The sequence below is a fragment of the Typopeltis vanoorti genome, chromosome 25 (genome assembly GCF_054136105.1).
Source record: "Typopeltis vanoorti isolate ZY-2024b chromosome 25, IOZ_Tvanoo_1.0, whole genome shotgun sequence".
Classification (NCBI taxonomy): Eukaryota; Metazoa; Arthropoda; class Arachnida; order Uropygi; family Thelyphonidae; genus Typopeltis; species Typopeltis vanoorti.
In genome coordinates, this window is record NC_143573.1 from 26371164 (window position 1) to 26390547 (window position 19384).

Consider the following 19384-nt stretch of genomic DNA (forward strand, 5'->3'; position numbering starts at 1 on the left):
ACAAGACAGTGTTCAAACCAGTTTTAATTTATGCATCTGAGAGCTGGGTCAGAAGTAAATCACTTGACCGAACACTAGATACTACAGATATGAGAGTCCTGAGAAAGATTAGAGGCATGAACAGATGGTATCTGTTCATATTAAAAATGAGGATGTTAGGAAAGAACTTGACATTGTCAGCATCCAGGAATGCTTTAGCAGAGCTAATATCAAGTGGTATGGTCACTTAAACAGAATGGGCAAGGAAAGATTAGCAAAACAAGTGTTCTCTGTGAGGTTGGCAGGAAAACGACCCAGAGGAAGACAGAGATATAGATGGATTGATACGGTACAAAGTGCCTTGGACGATAGAAATATAAGATCTGATAATGTTGGAGTCTTGACATGTAACAGGCTGATTTGGAGCAAAATTGTAGATAGGAAGTTAGTAATGATGTAAATTTTCATGTAGTACTATCATATCCTGTACACCCCTTGAGGGTACATGGCAAGAATTTGATGATGATGATAGTATTTACTAATTTATACTTTTACTAAAATAAACATATTTGGTCATTTGAAAATTAAACATACAAACTTATTAAATTAAGGGAATAAAAATCCCTTATTATTTTACAGCCAGTATGCGAAACTCTAAGATCGAAAACTACGATCTACGAGTTTCATGCCGAAGAACTATCGGCGAATCCAAGCGTAAGTGACCATTTGGTAGTACAACACCAAGGCAACAATTTAATTTAACTACCTTCACCAGGAAATATAGCCGTTTGGCTTTTCATCTTATACAAACTTATTGTTTTAATACTGACCATATTGTAATGCGTACAAACATCTTATATTCTTTGCCTACCAGTTTCGCTTGCAAACTGTCTAGCTTTTTTTTCCGTCAACGCCTTGAAAATGCTAGCAAAACTGGTAGGCAAAGAATGTAAGATGTTTGTATGCATTACAATATGGTCAGTATTAAAACAATAAGTTTGTATGTTTATACTTTTACTATTTATTTATTGTAGTGAACTTTGGTATGGTGCAAGTTATGACCTTTTTTTTGTTCTTGCTCCAATAAGTCCTAAACCAACCAAACTGCATATTTGAAAAATACATTTAATGCTAGTTTAGATATGTGACATTTTGAAGTAGCTATACTTCCACTACTAATTGACACTGAAATGTATAAGAATGTTCCCAAGTGATTTACATTTGTAACAGTTCTCTTGTGAATCATTTTGAAAATAAATTATATAAATATCAGTGGGCTAAATAGATGGTTAACATCCAAAAAAGTTAAACACTTATGTAATACATATGCGCCTTTTTTAAAAAATGCAAATACTTCTTGTTTTTTCCTAAGATAATTGTATGAAATAATTTATATTTTTCCATAATAAAAGTGAAACTGTGATTATTATAAATTAAAAAATTATGTTGACATAAATACTGCATCAGCCTATAAAAGAAATATCAGTATTTCTGTTTAGAATGCCTGCTAATCAACAAGATGTTCCTGATGTGAACTACTGCTTGGGCCTCTCTGGTGTGACTTCTGAGGAAGTGTTCTCTCTTGTCTCAATAGTTGGAGGTAAAGGCTGTATGCTTAGATTACTCCATATGAGAGTATTATCTAGTGTTTCTAAGACACAGCTTGTTTTAGAAATGATAACCAGCAGTAGTAATATTTGGATTTTTTTTTTTTTTTTAAGAAAAAAGAAACACTACAGTACTGGACTTTCTTTTTTTTTTTGTGGCATGCATATAAATTTTTATGTGGTGAACGTGTAGCATAGTATTTCTAAAGCTTACAATGATTTCAGCAGAGAGCTGAACAGAGGTAGTGATTTGGAGGAAAATTATAGATAGGAAGCTAGTAATGATGTAAATTTTGCATGTAGTACTATCATAGTCTGTACACCCCTTGAGGGTACGTGGCAGGAATTCGATGATGATAAACTTTGAGAGCTTTTTTGTTTAATAAGATTTCCATCCAAAGGAATTTTCCTTTGAGTGCAATCTTCTGTCCAAATCATTAGATTTCTCAGTTTTTTCCATTACAACATCACGTACACAAGCAATGTGGTTTGCACTTACCATTGTTTATTGTAAGTGTTATTGACCAGCAATAACACTTTCTTGGAATTTATGTTCATTTTTTTTTTTTTTTTTTTTTTTTTTTTTTTTTTTTTTTTTTTGTTGTTCAAATTGTTGATTCATTTAAATTCAAAGTTCTTGCAACAACTCCTGGTTTTTTTCCATTTTTCAACCAATCCAAGATTTTAATTTTTTCTTTGAGACTAATTAATTTTCTTTTCTCTCAAATTCAGGGCTATTCAAAGAAATAGCCCTGAATTAGAAGTACCTTCTTTGACAGAAACAACAATATTATTTCCTTATTTTTTTAATCAAAATGGTAAAATGAAGCAATAGATTGTGAACACTGTCTGTGAAAACTTTCACACCAGTAGAAAATTAGATAGAGTAGTTATTTATAATGCAGTTCCAGGAGTTGGAGAGGGAAGGAGGGATGAATTTGGAAATTTTCAAAATGATCATAAATTATGAATCAGTCTGTATAGGATGTTTTTTCATTTTCACCATATCTATTTGGATGTAGTAATGTGTATCCTAAAAAACAGAAAATCGTCTGTGGCAATTTTAAGCAAAAAGCAAATGAGTTCCTGCTGAAATATTGGATATAAATTTTTGATATTAAAATTGGCAAGTAAGTGATGCAATTTAACACCATTTCTTGTTTCATAAAAACAGAAAAACCTCATTTCCAAAACTGAAGCATGCCAATCCATATAATGGTATTTTGCAAGGAAAGTAAACAAAAGACAAAAGTTCATATTTATTTCAATAAATATTATTTTATAAAAATAAAAATAAAAATATTTAACATAATGATTTCAATATAAGCATTTGAAAATTGTGTAAACATAATTTCTACAATATTGTTATTAAAAGGAAAGAACATAAACTGTCTTGCTCCATTGCACCGATTTGAAGAATAAAAGACAGCAAATTGACTACCACTGAATTCATTGAAAAGAGTAATTTGTTGTTGTTTCAAGATTGGTTATTTATTTTCGTGTTTGTGAAATTTGTTTTTACTTTTGGGAAGAGACACAATAAATAAACTGTGCAGCAAAAAATTCAAACATCAAAGGACAGTAAAGAAAATCCCAAGGAACACTGTACACTTTAAGGCAAGTGCATTAATGATTCTACAATCATTGTTAAGGGATTAATCAGAGGGTAATTACACAATGAAAGGTAGAATGCAAATGATGATTTTATCCATGAAAAATGTTAATATGGTCTCGCTCTTTCATCCACTTTAGCCGTTAGAGAGGTTAAGGCTGTCATATATGTATTTTGCAACCGATGAGTCAAGTTATCTATACGTGGAGAATTCGAACAAAATATTTTTTTTTTTTTATTGCAAACATGAAATGTGTGTAGACTATTCAAACGAAATGTAGAATTATGCAGAGAATAAAGATGGATTCATATATTACTAGTTTCATAGAAGCATGGTAGATATAATGATACTTTTAAAAAAATGGTTTAAAACATGTAAAGTTAATTAGAATTTATTTACAGTTTCTGTATATTTCAGTCACTGTAACATGAGCATCATTTAGGGAAAGCGCAAAATAATTTGTTAGAGATTCAGAATATTAGCATAAGAATGAGTCATACTTTCACATCTTGATCGCAGCTGAGAGAGAGCAGAATAAAATACTATTAAAGTTCCAAGAAACTAGGCTAGGTATAGTTGTGTAATTCAAAAAATAAATAATAATAATAAAATAAATAATAAAATTATGAACAGTTTATGGTGATTACTTCCCAAATCTTGGAGATAGGCATGCAGGCTGTTCAATTAAGATTAAGGCTATAACATAGTGTTTCATGCATTTCAGGGAATCATTGATTAAATTTAAATTTACTACTGTGTAGCATTTTTGTCTGATTCCAATGTCTAGTGCCAATGGCATGAGAAGCAAGGCCTGATTCTAGAAATCTGATATAATCTTAGTGTTCTTCAATTCTAATCATAGCAGAACAGTCAGTATGCCCAAAAAAGTCACCATTAACAGGGTACTTGATAGACACTAGTTAAGGATAGCAGAGGCACTTTATCTTTAATAGATTGTAAGAAATCAGATAACTTTCATGCTGGTTTAAAAGTAGTGTACAGATTGGATTTGCAAAGAATCCATGCTGTTTGTTCAGAAGTCCCATTAAGGTAGAATATTATTATTATTATCCAGGCCTCCATGGAGTCAAAGGAATCATCGTGGGCAGTCCTTTTTAGGAAACACAAAGTTTATCATACCACTCCTTGAACCCATTGACCATTCTCACTCCAAAACCACTCTCTCAGGCAATGCATTTTAAGGTTCAACTGCCGTCCACGCAAAGAAACCACTCCTCACCCTCTTGCGCACAGCCTCCTTTCGTAACTTCCAGGGATGGCCCCTTGTCATCGCTCCTTCTGCCATTCCACCAAGTGAAAGAACTCTCCAATGTCTACCTTGTAACTGCCTCTCAACAGTTTAAAAGTCTCGATCATCGGTCAAGTCTCGAAGAATATGTAAATCTTCACATCAGATCGTAGTCTGACTGAAGGATGATAATTCTATTTTGGGCAGATTGGCCATTTTGCTAATATTAGGATCGAAAAATGCCAAGATTACATAAGATTTCTAGGATCAGACAGTTCATGCCTTACTTCTCATGCCATTGATACTAGACATAGATTTCATTGGAATTAGATAAAGATTACACTATAGTAGATTTAAATCCGATCATTTATTTCTTGAAATATGTGAAATACTAATCACCCTGATCTTAACAGAACAAACTGCATGTCTGCCTTCAAGTTTTAGAAAGTAATTACCATAAATTGTTGATACTTTTTTTAATTTATTATTTATTTTTATTGATTATTATTTTTTTCTTTTATTCTTTTGTTATTTTTTATTTATTTTTATTTTTTAATTACACAGCTATACCTCTCCTGATTTCTTAGAAATTTAATAGTTGTCTCCTGCTCTTTTAGCTGTAGCTGAGATGAGTAACAACTCATGTTGTTTGACTCATTCTTGTGTTAATATTTTGGATGTTGTAACCAGTTCTTGTTATCTTTCCTTGAATGATGCTCATGCTACAGTGAGCAAAATATATAGGAGTTGTAAATAAATTCTAATTTACTTTACATGTGTTAAACCGTTTTTTGAAAGTATTATTATGGATTCATGAGATATTTATTTATAATCTAAAATAAGAGCCATAAGTTAACTGACTGGTGAGCACTGTAGCTCTATTTTTAACAACTGATTGATACCATAATAGATTGTAGAATCAGTGATTTATACAATTGAAACATTCATTCACATAATTGTGTTCTTTCTTTCACATGAAAGAACAGATTCAAGACTGAAGAGTTTCAACAGCTCAATAAATTCTCTTTCATTCTTATCATCACTTTTCAGATATTTTAAGTTACCCAAATGATTACTTGTTTGCTACCCATCAGGGTAATTTAGTGATATATTTTGTTCCCCCCCCCTCAGTAACCGAACTGCTAGTTCTGTAGCAACACTGTGTCATATATTTTTTATTGTTAGCTTCAACATTATACCATATATTATTATTATTATTAATATTATTCAGGCCTCCATGGAGTCAAAAGACTCATCATGGGAGGGTCCTTCCTAAGAAACACAAAGTCTATCAAGACTCATTGAGGGGAGGTCCACCCCTGAGAAACACAGTCTATCATACCACTCCTTAAACTCATTGACCGTTCTTGCTCTCACCACTCCATCAGGCAGTGCATTCCATGGGTCAACTACTCTCCATGCAAAGAAACCACTCCTCACCCTCTTGCAAACAGTTTCCTTTCGTAACTTCCAGGGATGGCCTCTTGTCATCACTCCTTCCCACTGTTCAACCAAGCAAAAGAACTCCCCAGTGTCAACCCTGTAACCACCTCTCAACAGTTTAAAAGTCTCAATCATATCACCTCTCCTTCTTCTATCCACCAAACTCTGCAGTCCACATTCCCTCAGCCGATCCTCATAACTATGCTTGTACAGTCCTGAAACCAGCTTTGTCATCTGTCTTTGTACCCTTTCCACAGTTAATTTATCCCCTTCAAATCCTGGAGGCCAAATCTGAGAACAATAGTCTTAGTGTGGTCTGATCAGAGACTTATACAACGGAATGATAACCTGTTTAACTCTGCAGGTCAGTGTCCTTCTCATTATTGCAGCAATCCTCTGTGTTACCTTCACCACCTTTGCAATATGTCCCCTAAATTTCAGGTTTCTATCAATTCATTCATTTGCTCACTACTTTCTCCAAGATCTTAACAACTACTGATGACATGCAAACTTGCCTATAATTAGACACTTCCAGTCTGCTATCACCCTTATGCAATGGCACTATATTACCTTCCTTCCATTCCATGGGCACCTTTCCTGCAGCTAGACTTTCATTGAAAAGACAGGTCAAAGGCACTGTCAGTTTCCTAGCACATTTTCTCTCAAAACTCGTGGTGAAATATCCAGTCCCACAGCTTTACTGACATCCAGAGTACTCAGTATTTGAAACACACTCTCCTCCTGTACCTCTAAACCTTGAACCTGCCCTATCCCTCTAGTATTAAAACTGACTCCTCCAGGATGATATACTCCAATAATGTGTTCGTTGAACAATTCCACTATGTCCTCTGCATCAGTCACTCTATTCCCATTTTTATCCCACAATATCATTCTTCCACAGTCATTTCTCCTCCTACTGGCCACATAGCTAAAAAATTCCCTAGGATTTTCTTTGGATCTTAGGGCCAATCTCCTATCATATTCCAGTTTCACCTTTCTTACCATACTAGTCACTCTTCTGGCCTGTGTCTTATACTCTTCATGCATCTTCTCTTCACCTGTCTCTTTATATCTCTTCCATAGCCTCTTTTTCGCATGCAATTCCTGCTTAATATTGTTTGTCATCCACTTTACTGCAAATTGTGTCCTCTTCTTTACTCGTGGTTTACAACTTACTATTGCTGCTAACAAATATTCTTTCACAATTTCCCACTGCTTTTCCTTCTGATATCTTATAGCCATTTACTACTACATGGGTCATTATTGTCATTATTACTTTCATGACGTTTCCTCCTAACTGGACTCAAATCGTCTAGTGTCATTAGTAGTACTTACCCTCCTATATAAAATTACTATATCTTCTGCACTTGATTCCATTTACATCTGACTCTGAAAGCAAGTTTCACTAATTCCAGAAATCTTAGGTAAAATTGTTTTCATTGAGGAAACAAATTCACCACCTTTGTTTCTATTGATTCAGGTATTTGTGTATAGACATCACACGTTATCTCTCCTAGCTGTATCATATACTTACATATCATATATACTTGAAATAATTTCTTGCTTCAGATAATAAGGTTTCATTTTATTGTGTTGAATACTAGAGTCTGAAATCAGTAATAGCACTTCTTAATGACTAATCTAGTTAATGTTTTGGCATTAAAAAATATGACACCCACACAAAAATCATCTCTAACCTTTGTATGTGGAATTGATATGATAAAAAATAAGTATGATAACTTGCAACAATGATAACCACAACTCTGTTGAAATAAAAAAGCCAAGGACATAGAAGTTATCATAAACAGACTGGACTAACTTATTTGGTTATTAACACTTTAACTGCCACGATACTAATTTTTTTCCATCTTCGCAGGCCACTGTGCTGAATCATCATATTATGTTATTCTAGTGATTATTTCACTTAAACACACTGTGAAAACAATTTGTGTTGTTTGCTATAATAAAATATCAACAGAAAGTGGCAGAAATGTTGCATCTAAGAAAGCATTGACTTCTCATTGGAAATGTGATCATTGTGAAAAATTTTACTGTGTGACGGTTTTGCGAAGCCCATGATTGCACCCTTTAGCAGTTAGCTTTTTTATTTCATTTATTGACTAAAAATGATAAAAATAACATTTCAAATAGCTTTCGTTTTTTGCCTTTTTGAAATAAATACTTCAATTTATCTCCTTTGCAAAAAAATAGCAAAAATATATACATATATTTTTGTATTTTGATACATAAAAAATTTCAAGTATTTTGATGGGCTAAGCTCGGTTTCTAGTGCACCAGGCCATACTTATATACAGCCCATGCATTAAAAATAGCAGCTGTTTCACTAAGGAATAATAAGTTAACCTGTGAAACAGATACGTATCACATTGCACTAGCGAAAAGTATATGCGTGAGGCACACTTGTTGCATACGGCAGTCAAAGTGCTAAAACAATAACAAACATACAAAGAAATAGTTTTCCTCCCACAGGAAACTCTCGACTTCTTCAGGATAATACCCATGAAGATGACAAGTAAAAAATACAATTTAACATAAAAAAAATGAAAGAAACTGTTGCAATATAAACTGTTGGAACATGAGGAGTCAGTGAAATGTGGGGATATCCATTTTTCTAGCATTGTTTGGAAATGATTAGCTGAAAAAATGAAGTTCAGTATGGGCATTGATGTAATTAATAAATTCCAAATATCACTTAGAATGGGCTCTTGGTTTTTGTTGACTAAGCCACATGAAAAAATTATGGTGAATTCTTTAATTTGACAAGACAGAAAGTTAACATCTAGATGATTTGGAGATGACTAGATGAAAAAATGAAGATTAGTATGGGCAGAAATGTAATTAACTAATAAATTAATTAATAAATTCTAGATATTACTTAAAATAAACCCTTGGTTTTTGTTGACTAAGCAATGTGGAAAAATAACAATTGTGGCTTAATTGGACAAGAAAAAAACTTAATAACAAGGTATGCATAGAGGCTTTGTCCCAGTCAGTATCATTGATGTGTGTTAGAAGAGTAGTAAGCTACACCTGATATTTTCTTCTATTAGAAACCATATCACTAAGGTATTCCTTCTTTCTTATTTTGAAATTTCTGCAAGTCTGACTTGAACAAGGAATTCTGTGAACCCTGGATGGTTGTAGAAAGATTTATTATCCTTAGAAGAATGTAGAATTCATATGAAGAAAATAGGCTTGAAGGATATCTTGGTGTGACTTTTAAGGAAATTGGTGATTTTGATGGATAGATTACTGATGTAAGGAATTAAGGAATCGAAATGGTTTGTTGTAGTGGATAGATTGCCATAATAATTTTCTTGCAGAAGTCAGCAAATTTGTTATCATGGTGTTTGCTGTAATGAGCATTGTCTGCACAAGTGATTAAATTATCACTTCACTTATTAAAGATCCATCCTTATTTCATAGCCGAAGAAAAATAGGAACCTTAAAAGTTTCAAAAATTGAGTTCTTTGGCTATGAAAATCTTTCTTTAATCTTTCTGTCTAATCTTTAAAGGCACCTGTGGCATGACTATAAACAATAAATTACGTGATAACCACAATAATTAACTTTGATGAAATGAAAGTACAGATATTTTGTACTGAAAATAACAGTACATCATCAGTGCATTGAAACAAGCAAATCAAAGAAACAGAAATACAACGTACATACAGCAGTTGGTGGTTTACCAATTAAAAGCTGTTGCCGCATGCTAGAAATTAATATTAATAAATAATTAAAAACTGTTTTTGATGGTTACATAAAATAAGAATCTCCCAAACTTTTGGGAGAGAGAGAGAATCATTCCAATTCAGATTTGGCTGATGTAAAAGGGCTTCACAACTTTTTTTGAACAGGCATTCATATTTAAACCTGCTTCTATGGAGAAGACAAGCTTAATCCCACTGGATACTGTGCATCCTTCTTACGTGCACAGCCTCTGGTAATTTATCAACCAGTGTTTATCGAAAACCTACATTGACTGGCACAACAAAAGTCTGCTTATTACACCTCTCTAAAAAAAATTGGTGTTATCAAGTCTCTAATTAATAGAGCACATTACATGTGCTCCTCTCCATCATGCTTACAACAAGAACTTCTCACTATCAAAAACTTTAATGGAATTTAATGGTTACAACCCTAATCAAATCCAGCATATAATTGACTCCTATGTTCCAGCACTTCAGGATTCTTCAACAGACTGCAGGGTTACAGTCCCTTATATCTGGTATATTTTAACCAATTGGTAGAATTTTGAAGAAGTATCACCTTATACCACATATTTTCTTATCAGAATTTCTCATCTGTGGCCATCTACAAAAGACAAACTTCACCTCTATCATTAGCTGGTGTTTGCCAGATACCTTGTGAATGTAATCTGGCATACTTTGGGCAGACAAGCCATTCTGTGGAAAAAAGAATTAATGAACGTCGGTATTCTATTGAATACATGAAACCTCAAAAGTCTGGTCTGGCACAACATAGTATTGACACTAAACAGTATCCAGTGGGATGAAGCTCATCTTCTCCATAGAAGCAGGTTTAAATATGAACAACGCCTGTTCAAAGAAAGCTGTGAAGCCCTTTTACATCATCGGCCAAATCGGAATCGGAATTATTCTCTCTCCCCCCAAAAAGTTTGGGAGATTCTTATTTTATGTAACCATCAAAAATAGTTTTTAATTAATTATTTATTAATATTAAGTTCTAGCACATGGCAACAGTTTTTAATTGGTAAACCACCGACTGCTGTATGTATCTTATATTTCCGTTGCTTTGATTTGCTCATTTCTATGCACTGATGATGTACCGTTATTTTCAGTACGAAATATCTGTACTTTCATTTCATTAAAGTTAATTACTGTGATTATTGTGTAGTTTGTTGTTTATAATCTGTCTTTTTAACATTATTATTATTATTATTATGGACTACTCCATTAAGTCCTTACTCATTGAAGAATGTCTAAACATCATACTTTTCTTTGACAGTCATGACTCATTCACAGTCATGTCACCCACATCAGACTCAGGCAACCTATTCCACTCATTCATCACTCTCCAAGCAAAAAATCTAGTCCTTACACCTTTGCTAACTACACTCTTGCCCACTTTTCAAAGATGGCCACTAGTTCTCCCAATACCAGTCCTGTTCTGAAAAATTTCCTCTGCATTGATCTTGTAAAAATCCTTCAGTAATTTGTGTCTCAATTATATCACCCTTTTTTCATCTGTCGAACAATTTCTGTAACCCACAAATCTTCAACCTGTCCTCATAAGATTCATTTCCTAGACTTGATACCATTTTGGTCACTTCACTTATCTCTGAATCCTGTGCATAGTAGTCAAGATGGGGATCTTACCAAACCTCGATAAAGAGGTATAATAGCCTGCTCATCTCTGCTCATCAGGGTATTCTTCAGTAACCAAGTAATCAGATGAGATGCTTTAGCCACTTTTGCAATATGCCCTCTAGACTTTAATACCTATCCACTTACATCTCCAAATCCCTGGCTTCTTCAGTTTCCTGAAGACAATTCCATCAGTGTTGTACACAGCTGGTAATCTTTTTACCCCAAAATGTATAACCTTACACGATGTCACATTAAACTAACATCTATTTTTCTTTTCTTGGACTGCCAGTTTATTTCAAACCATCCTGTGACATTTTAACACCATCCATATTAACTGTTGCTCTACCCAATTTTGCATAATCAGCAAGCAACTGGATAGTTCCTCTCAGATCCTTTCTTGTATCGTTAATGAACAAATTCAGTCAGTCCATCACTATTCTTACATAATTTACTATTTTTAATCTAGCCATTTCAAAAATACAGTATTAGAGTTTATTTATTTTTTACTTTATAGGAATAAAAGTGCCAAGAAAATGGTTTACATCACCCATATCTCCAACGGACAAAAAGGGTATCGAAGATAGGAGAATCTTTTTGGAACACTATCTTCAGGATTTGTGCAGTCGTGAAGCAGTTGCAAGAAGTGCAGAAGTAAGAGAATTTTTAGCACACGAAGGAGATCCAAGACTTGCATATGTCAAAAAGGCACCAGAAATAAATGTACCTGAAAAGTTTAAGGTTAGCTATTCTAATTGTTTTTATAATGTTTTTCCTTTTTTTCATATTGGCTAACAGCAGATGATGTAGTTGCAGGGATAGAATGTGAAGAGTTTAGTAATTTTTTGGGAGGGGAATGAGGAGTACTGCTGATGATAGCAGATGAATTGCAGTCAAAAATGAAGAGGATATAGGTGGGTAAGTGGCTGCTTATTTGAAGCAGTATGGTGTGAGATCAAGGCTAGTAAGATGAAATATACAGTTGGTTGTTGCTATAGGTCAGAGGGTTCCATGGAAGACATGCATCGGCAAATTAGTTACAATGAGTAGAAGTCGAGTGATTATTATGGGGACTTCAACTATGGAGATACAGACTGGAAGGAAATGGATTTTATACACCTGCTCAGAGATAATTACTTGAGGCAGCATGTGATGGAGGGAACTAGGAGTGTGAGAGAATTGGATCTGGTCATAGGATCAGAAGAGCTATCCATAACCAAGGTGGCCACATTGCCTCCAATTGGTGAAAGTGACTATGCAGTCTCGACTTGAGATATTCTAAAACATCATAAATATTCTGTCAAGAAGGGGTATATGTGGAGTTACAAGGCAGGTATTATGACAAGCATAGGAGGAAGCTTGAATCTGTGCTGTGGAATAAAATACTGCAATGGAAGGATGTTAGTAGTGCATGGGAGATAGTTAAGGGGTATCTAGAGGAAGCAATATTAAATTGCATACCTAAGGTAAGGAGGGTTAATCAGGTAGGAGTTAGATGGATGAGTAATATCATTAAGTATGAGCTGCAGAAGAAGAAAATGCTATGGAGGGTATATTAAGGAGAAAGGTGATCAACAAACTCATTAATAGTACAAGGCTCAGACAGGAAAGGTGATCAGCATTGCAAGAAAGGCAAAATCAGATTACAAGAAGAATCTAGTTGAGCAGGCCAAAAGAAATCCCAAAGAGTCCTTTCATTACTTGGCAAGTAAGAGGAAGAATGACTATGGGAGATTAACCTTAATGAGTGATGAGGGTCATGAGGTGACAGAAGCTGATAAAATAGTTGAGTTGCTGAGTGACCATCTTGCAAGGGTATTCAATCCAAGTGAGTTATTGCTGTAACATATGTGACAGACACTGATATAGGAACAGAGGTGGATGAATTAGAGGTTCTTAAGGTATTGCAGAATCTCAATGTAAATACAGCTGTGGGATTAGATGCAATATCGGCTTGGGTTTTGCGAGATTGTGTAAGGGAACTGACAGTTCCTCTGACTAGGCTCTTTAATTTGTCTCGGCTCTGGTAGTCCCATGAGAGTGGGCACAGTAATTCCCTTGCATAAGGGAGGTTCTAAAACTGCAGTGGCAAATTATAGACCAATCGGTATCTCAAGCATGGTGGTAAAAAGTACTGGAAAAATTGATCAAAAAGAGAATTCAAGAATGGATGGATAAAAATATGATATTGTATCAAAGGCAACATGACTTTGTGAAGGGTCAGTCATACCTTAGTATGACTGACCCTTCACAAAGTCATGACCAACTCAGCTCTCACTCCATTATAAAAAGTTAGTAAGAGCTGAGTTGGATAAAGGAAATGACTACATCATGATTCTGCTGAATTTTGCAAACGCATTTGACAGATGCTACATGAAACTCTGTTATACAAATGGGAACGGATGTGACACTGGTTAAGTGGATAACAGGGTGGCTGCTGGATGGATATCAAAAAGTGGTATGTGGAGGGGCAGAATCAATGTAAAAACAGTGAATGAACCTTGAACTCCTAACAACGAACCTTGCTTGTTACAAAGTTCGTTGTTGGGATTACTATTGTTTAATTTGCACATAAATAATATAGGAAATAACCTGAAAAGAAATATTGAGTTGTTTGCTGATGATGCAAAATTAGGTAGAGTAATAGTTAATCATTACCTTTTGCCCATAGGCTGTATGGGCAAAAGATAATGGGTGTCAGTGTAATGTGGAGAAATGTCAAGTTATGCATTTTGAGATAAACAGATTACAAGCTACGTACCACATTGATGGAACTACTTTACTCCAGGAAATACGAGGGTGGTCTGAAAAGTTCTCGATCTCGACCATAGATGGCAACACTATTGGCAAGATTTTTTTTTTTTTTTTGTAAGGTGGTACATCAGTCATACGCATTCATGTGAAATTGCAAGTCATTCTATCAAGTAGTTTGTTTTATACAGCTGTCTGAAGCAAAAGTTTTGTCTGTATCCCTTGAAATGGGATAAAATTGAATATCATGTGGTTATAAAATTCTTTGTAAAAGAAGGTATAATGCCAAAAGAAATTCATTCAAAGTTCATAAAAGTTTTTGGGCACTCTTCTCCTTCATTATTGACAATTAAGTCAATAATGAAGGAGAAGTTTAAACATGGCTGTACCAGTCTTGAAGTTGATCCACATGAAGAACGACCAAAAAGTGTAACAACATCAGAAATTATTGATGAAATATGATATGGTATTGGATAATTGGCGAGTCAAAGTGTGTGAAATTGCTGAGACTATAGGCATTACAAAAGAAGTGTAAGATATATTTTGCATGAAGAATTGCAAATGAAAAAGCTTTACACAAGATGGGTGGCACGCTTGCTCACAGCAGATCAAAAACACACTCGCATGAAAATCTCTGAAAAGTTCCTGGAGCATTTTAACAAGAATAAAACTGATTTTGTGTGTCGATTTATAACTATGGATGAGACTTGGATTCACCATTACACACCAGAATCCAAACAGCAGTCAAAACAGTGGACAGAAGCCGGTTGTTCAGTGCCAAAGAAGACAAAGTCTGTTCCATCAGCAGGAAAGGTCAGTGCATTTGTGTTTTGGTATTCTAAAGGCATTTTGTTTATTAATTATCTTGAAAAGGGTAAAACTATAACTGGGGGATATTATTCCAATCTTTTAACCAGACTAGATGAAAAAATTTGTGAGAAAAGACCCGGTTTGCAGAAGAAAAAAAGCATCTTTTATCAGGACAGTGAACCTGCCTACAAAGGTGTTTTGGCAATGGGAAAATTAAGGGATCTGCACTATGAATTGTTGAAATATTCACCCTATTCCCCAGACTTGGCTCCCTCTGATTACTTATATCGATAGCTTACTTCTATCTCTTCCCATAACTAAAACTCTTCCTCGCTGGTCAGTGTTTTTCTTCGAATCAAGAGGTGATTGCAGCTGTAGAGGGATATTTTGCAGATCTTACTGAGAGCCACTACAAAGACGGGATAATAGTGCTGGAGCATCACTGGAATAAATGTATTGTCTTAAGGGAGATTATATTGAAAAATAAAAATAATTTTGAGATTATAAATTCGTTTTTTCATTGTTAGGCCGAGAACTTTTCAGACCACCCTCGTAGATGAAGCTAGAGCTTTAGAGATGGTGGTAGATAGAGAGTTAGTTTACAGAACATATTGCTAAGGTAGTCCATAAGATTACTTATGGCAGGGGTCTTCAACCTTTCAGACAGTGCTGGCTGCATTAAAAATTTCAATGAAGCCCGTGGGCCACTAAGCTATACTGCGGTATTTAGAATTGTAAGGTGCTTTCCAGATTCACAAGGAACACTGTGCATTTGATACTTTACATAAAATCGTATAAAAATAAACAAACTCAGCTTTAAGAGCATAGGTAGGAGTTGGGTTCATGTTAAGTAAATATAATCAATACTTGAAAAAAGATAATTTAATGAAGAAAACATTCATTTTTTACAATGTTAGTGGGAAACTTGGCAATGCTTTTCCTTCACCAGCTTGTCAATGTTGGAAGTCGCTAAAGAGTATTCTTGAGATGTTGGTCCATAATCCAAGTTCTTGTCTTTGACTCTACATTCTTTATACTGGAGAAGAACTGCTCACATAAATATATGCTTTCTAACAAAGTACACATCTTCAAAACATGCCGGCGAAGATTAGGGAATAAGTCCTCAGAAATGTAGTCTTTGTAAAATGTAAGCAAGGGCACATTGAATAATTTTTCTCTCAAAGAAGAGTTGTTTTGGAGTTCAGGAAGCTCCATTTGTAATGAGCCTGGCATTTCTGCAGCATTGACACTGAATGGCATTGAAAATAAATCTAAACAAGACTGTTGGTTACGAAAATCAACAAATCTCTCTTCGAACTCACTTTGCAACACGGCTAATTTTGTAGCATATTCATCAAGAGACAAACAGTTGGACTCAGTGAGAAGCTGAAAATGAGTTAAGTCTTTTATTGCGAGTTGTGCATCCCAAAGTTTGAGCTTGGCCACAAAAGCTTTGATGTGATGAACCAGAGTGTGCGCCGGTTGATCTTTGGATGCATATTTAGGTCATTCATATGCAACGAGATGTCGGTCACAAACGCAAAGTCTGTCATCCACTTCAGATCATTAAATTCAGCAGTTGGATTCCCCTTGGTTTGCATGAACTGCTGTATTTTGCTCCTTAAGTCAAAGACTCTTTTAAGAATCTTCTATCTGCTCAACCAATGCACATCACTATAATAAACCACATCGCCATGATCTGCTTCACACACTTGGGTCAAAAACTCTTGGAATTGATGATGATTCAATCCTCTTGCCCTAATAATGTTGATGACAGTCGCAATAACTTTCATGTCATTCTCAAATCCAATAGTTTTTGCACACAAATTCTCCTAGTGGATTAAACAGTGGTAATAGCCAAAATCTTTTCCCTCTAGTTCTGGTTCTTTCCGTAGCAGCGCAACAAACCCTTCGTTCTTTCCCACCATAGCAGGGGTACCATCAGTTACCACACCCTCGAGGTTGGTTAAGCTGAGGTCGAAATGCTGGAGCGTTTTCTTAGTTGCTTCAAGAATATCAGTGCCTTTCGTCATTCCCTTCATAGGTACGAGTGCTAGCAGTTTTTCTGTCACATTGAATTGTTGATCAGTGCCATGGACAAAGATAGCCAGTTGTGCTGTATCCTTCACATTTGTGCTCTCATCTAAAGCAAGTGAATGTGACGTAAATTCGGACGACCTTTTTTTAAAGTTCCTTCAATGTCATTGGCAAGTTCTTCGACACGTCGTGTTAGAGTTGCCCCAGACAAACTCAGTTTTTTAAACACTTCCTTATTATTTGGGCACAGAATATCCCCAGCAGAGATGAGACACTCTTTCACAAACTCTCCGTCCAAGAAGGCCTTTGATTTTTTAGCAATTTTTTCAGCTATTACGTAACTTACTTTGATGCATGCTTCGCTCTCTTCCCTCTGACTGTTAAATGTACCCTGCTGACATTTTAAATCAATTTGGAGACGATTCACTTTGTCTACATGAAGCTGCCCTTGAAGGTGATCTAAATTTAACGCATGCTTTGTCTCATAGTGTTGTTTTATATTTTATTCTTTTGATACTGACACTGACTCACGACAAATTAAACACACTGGCTTATTGTCAATTGGCATAAAAATGTACAAATTGGTTCCACTTTTCATTAAAAATCCGACAAGAATCACTTGATTTATGCTTTTTACTCATAGATGCCATAGTGATGGAAGGTGAACCCAGAAAATGATCCAAAATGGGCGTGTAACGGTTATTATCCACTGAATGTGTCTCACACTAATGAAAAAAGTCTGGCAATATAAAACTACAATAGGCTATGGCTGACACAACAAACCTGCTTGCGCTTATATACGAATATCACACTGTTCACAACTGACTTACTGTGGATGAGATCCTCTTGTATTTATATGAAAATAACGAAGTATCGAGAACCTTCAAGATGTATCTGGAAGGCACTAGACAGTGCACTTGAACAAACTACTGCTTCAGCCATCTACCACTGATGTTCGTACTAGTACTTAAGTACCTCTTAGCACTGGTAGATGGCTGAGAAGCATGTCTATTTAATATTTATTTTTATAGGATTTTATGTAAAGTATCAAATGCACATCTTTCCTTGTGAATCTGGAAACCATCTTACAATTCTAAATACCACAGTATAGCTTAGTGGTCCTCGAGCTTCATTGAAATTATTTTTTATTTAATCGCATTTTAATGTTAAGTAGTTATTTTTTCAAAATGGCCAGTGGGCCACGGCAAAGAGCTCTATGGGCTACAGGTGGACCCTGGGCCATGCATTGAAGACCCCCTAACTTATGGGCACTATAATAACAATAATATATTGAAGAACACACTAACAAATAGAGATAAGGAAGTTGTTCTTATTCTTTATAAGGACTTGATATGTGTACATCTGGATTACTGTGCTCAGGTCTGGTCTCCTGAGTTTCTTAGGGATGAGGAAGCAGTAGAGAAGATTAAGAGGCAAGCAAGGACAGATTGAGGGTGTGTGAATTGCAGAAGTTGGTTGATAGGAGAAAAAGAGGGGATATGATAGAAACATTTAAGTTGCTTAAAGGGTTTTATAGGATTGATGCAGGAGAAATGTTTTGGGACTTGGCTAGAACTTTCAGAACAAGAATCATCTCTGTGAGTACTAGATTTTTTCTTAGAGAGTGATGAATGAGTGTAATGGGTTGCTAGAGTCAGTGGGTTGCCAACCTCCATAAAATTAAAAATTCCATCTACTGAAATTCTGTATAACCCTTTCAGACGTTTGTAAATCTCAATCATATCCTCTCTCTTTCTCCTGTTTGCTAGGGTCTACATCCTACAAATTCTCAAACTTTCTTCATAATCTGTAGTCCAAAATCCTGATATCATTTTTGACACTCTCCTTTGCACTCTCTCTCCACTCTATCAGAATTGCATGGAAACCAGTATCAACTTCCAGACCTGTGTGCAATAGTCCAAGTAAGGTCTTATCAAAACATTGTAAAGAGGCAAAATGACTTCCTTATCTTTACATATGTCAAGGTTTGCTTCAGCATTGCCATTATAAGCAGCAGGCCTCTTATGGCCTGCTGCTTATAATTTTCATAATGAACATCATCCTTATTCACACCGTATTCCTTCTGAGTATTTTAGTATTTTTAAGTGCTTCTCATGCACTGTCGATATTCTTTCCATCTAGCAACTGATACTATTTTGCTGAACTCTGTATGCTCCTCAGTTGGTCATAATTTCCTTCTTTGTAGTTCAGCATGTAACCTTTTCTAAATACAACATTCATAAACTTAGTCACTTCTCAAGTGAGTAATGCATTCTCACTGTCACCAACTGGAGGCAGAATAGTTAAGTCTTTAACTGAAACACCCACTGATATTATAATCAAATGTAACACTCTTTGACCCCAAGTTCTGAGTTCCTTCTATCACATGTTGCATGGGGAAGTTCTCACAACTACTCAAGAAATTCAGTTTCAGTCTTCTCATGAGATTTTGCTGCTAAGCAAGCAATGTTTGGATAATTAAATTCTCTATTATGATTACACTTTTCATGCACGTCATCTTTATTT

General features: G+C 35.1%; 1 protein-coding gene across 2 annotated transcripts in view; it reads left to right on the plus strand.

Annotated features, from left to right (window-relative positions):
• LOC150092615 (sorting nexin-19-like) overlaps window positions 1-19384 on the plus strand; it is a 252772-nt gene that overhangs the window by 60948 nt on the left and 172440 nt on the right. For both annotated transcript variants that reach the window (XM_090414570.1, XM_090414571.1), the window contains exon 4: window positions 11778-12001. In XM_090414570.1, the coding sequence (XP_090270696.1) occupies window positions 11778-12001 (224 nt within the window). The remainder of the gene's footprint in view (window positions 1-11777; window positions 12002-19384) is intronic.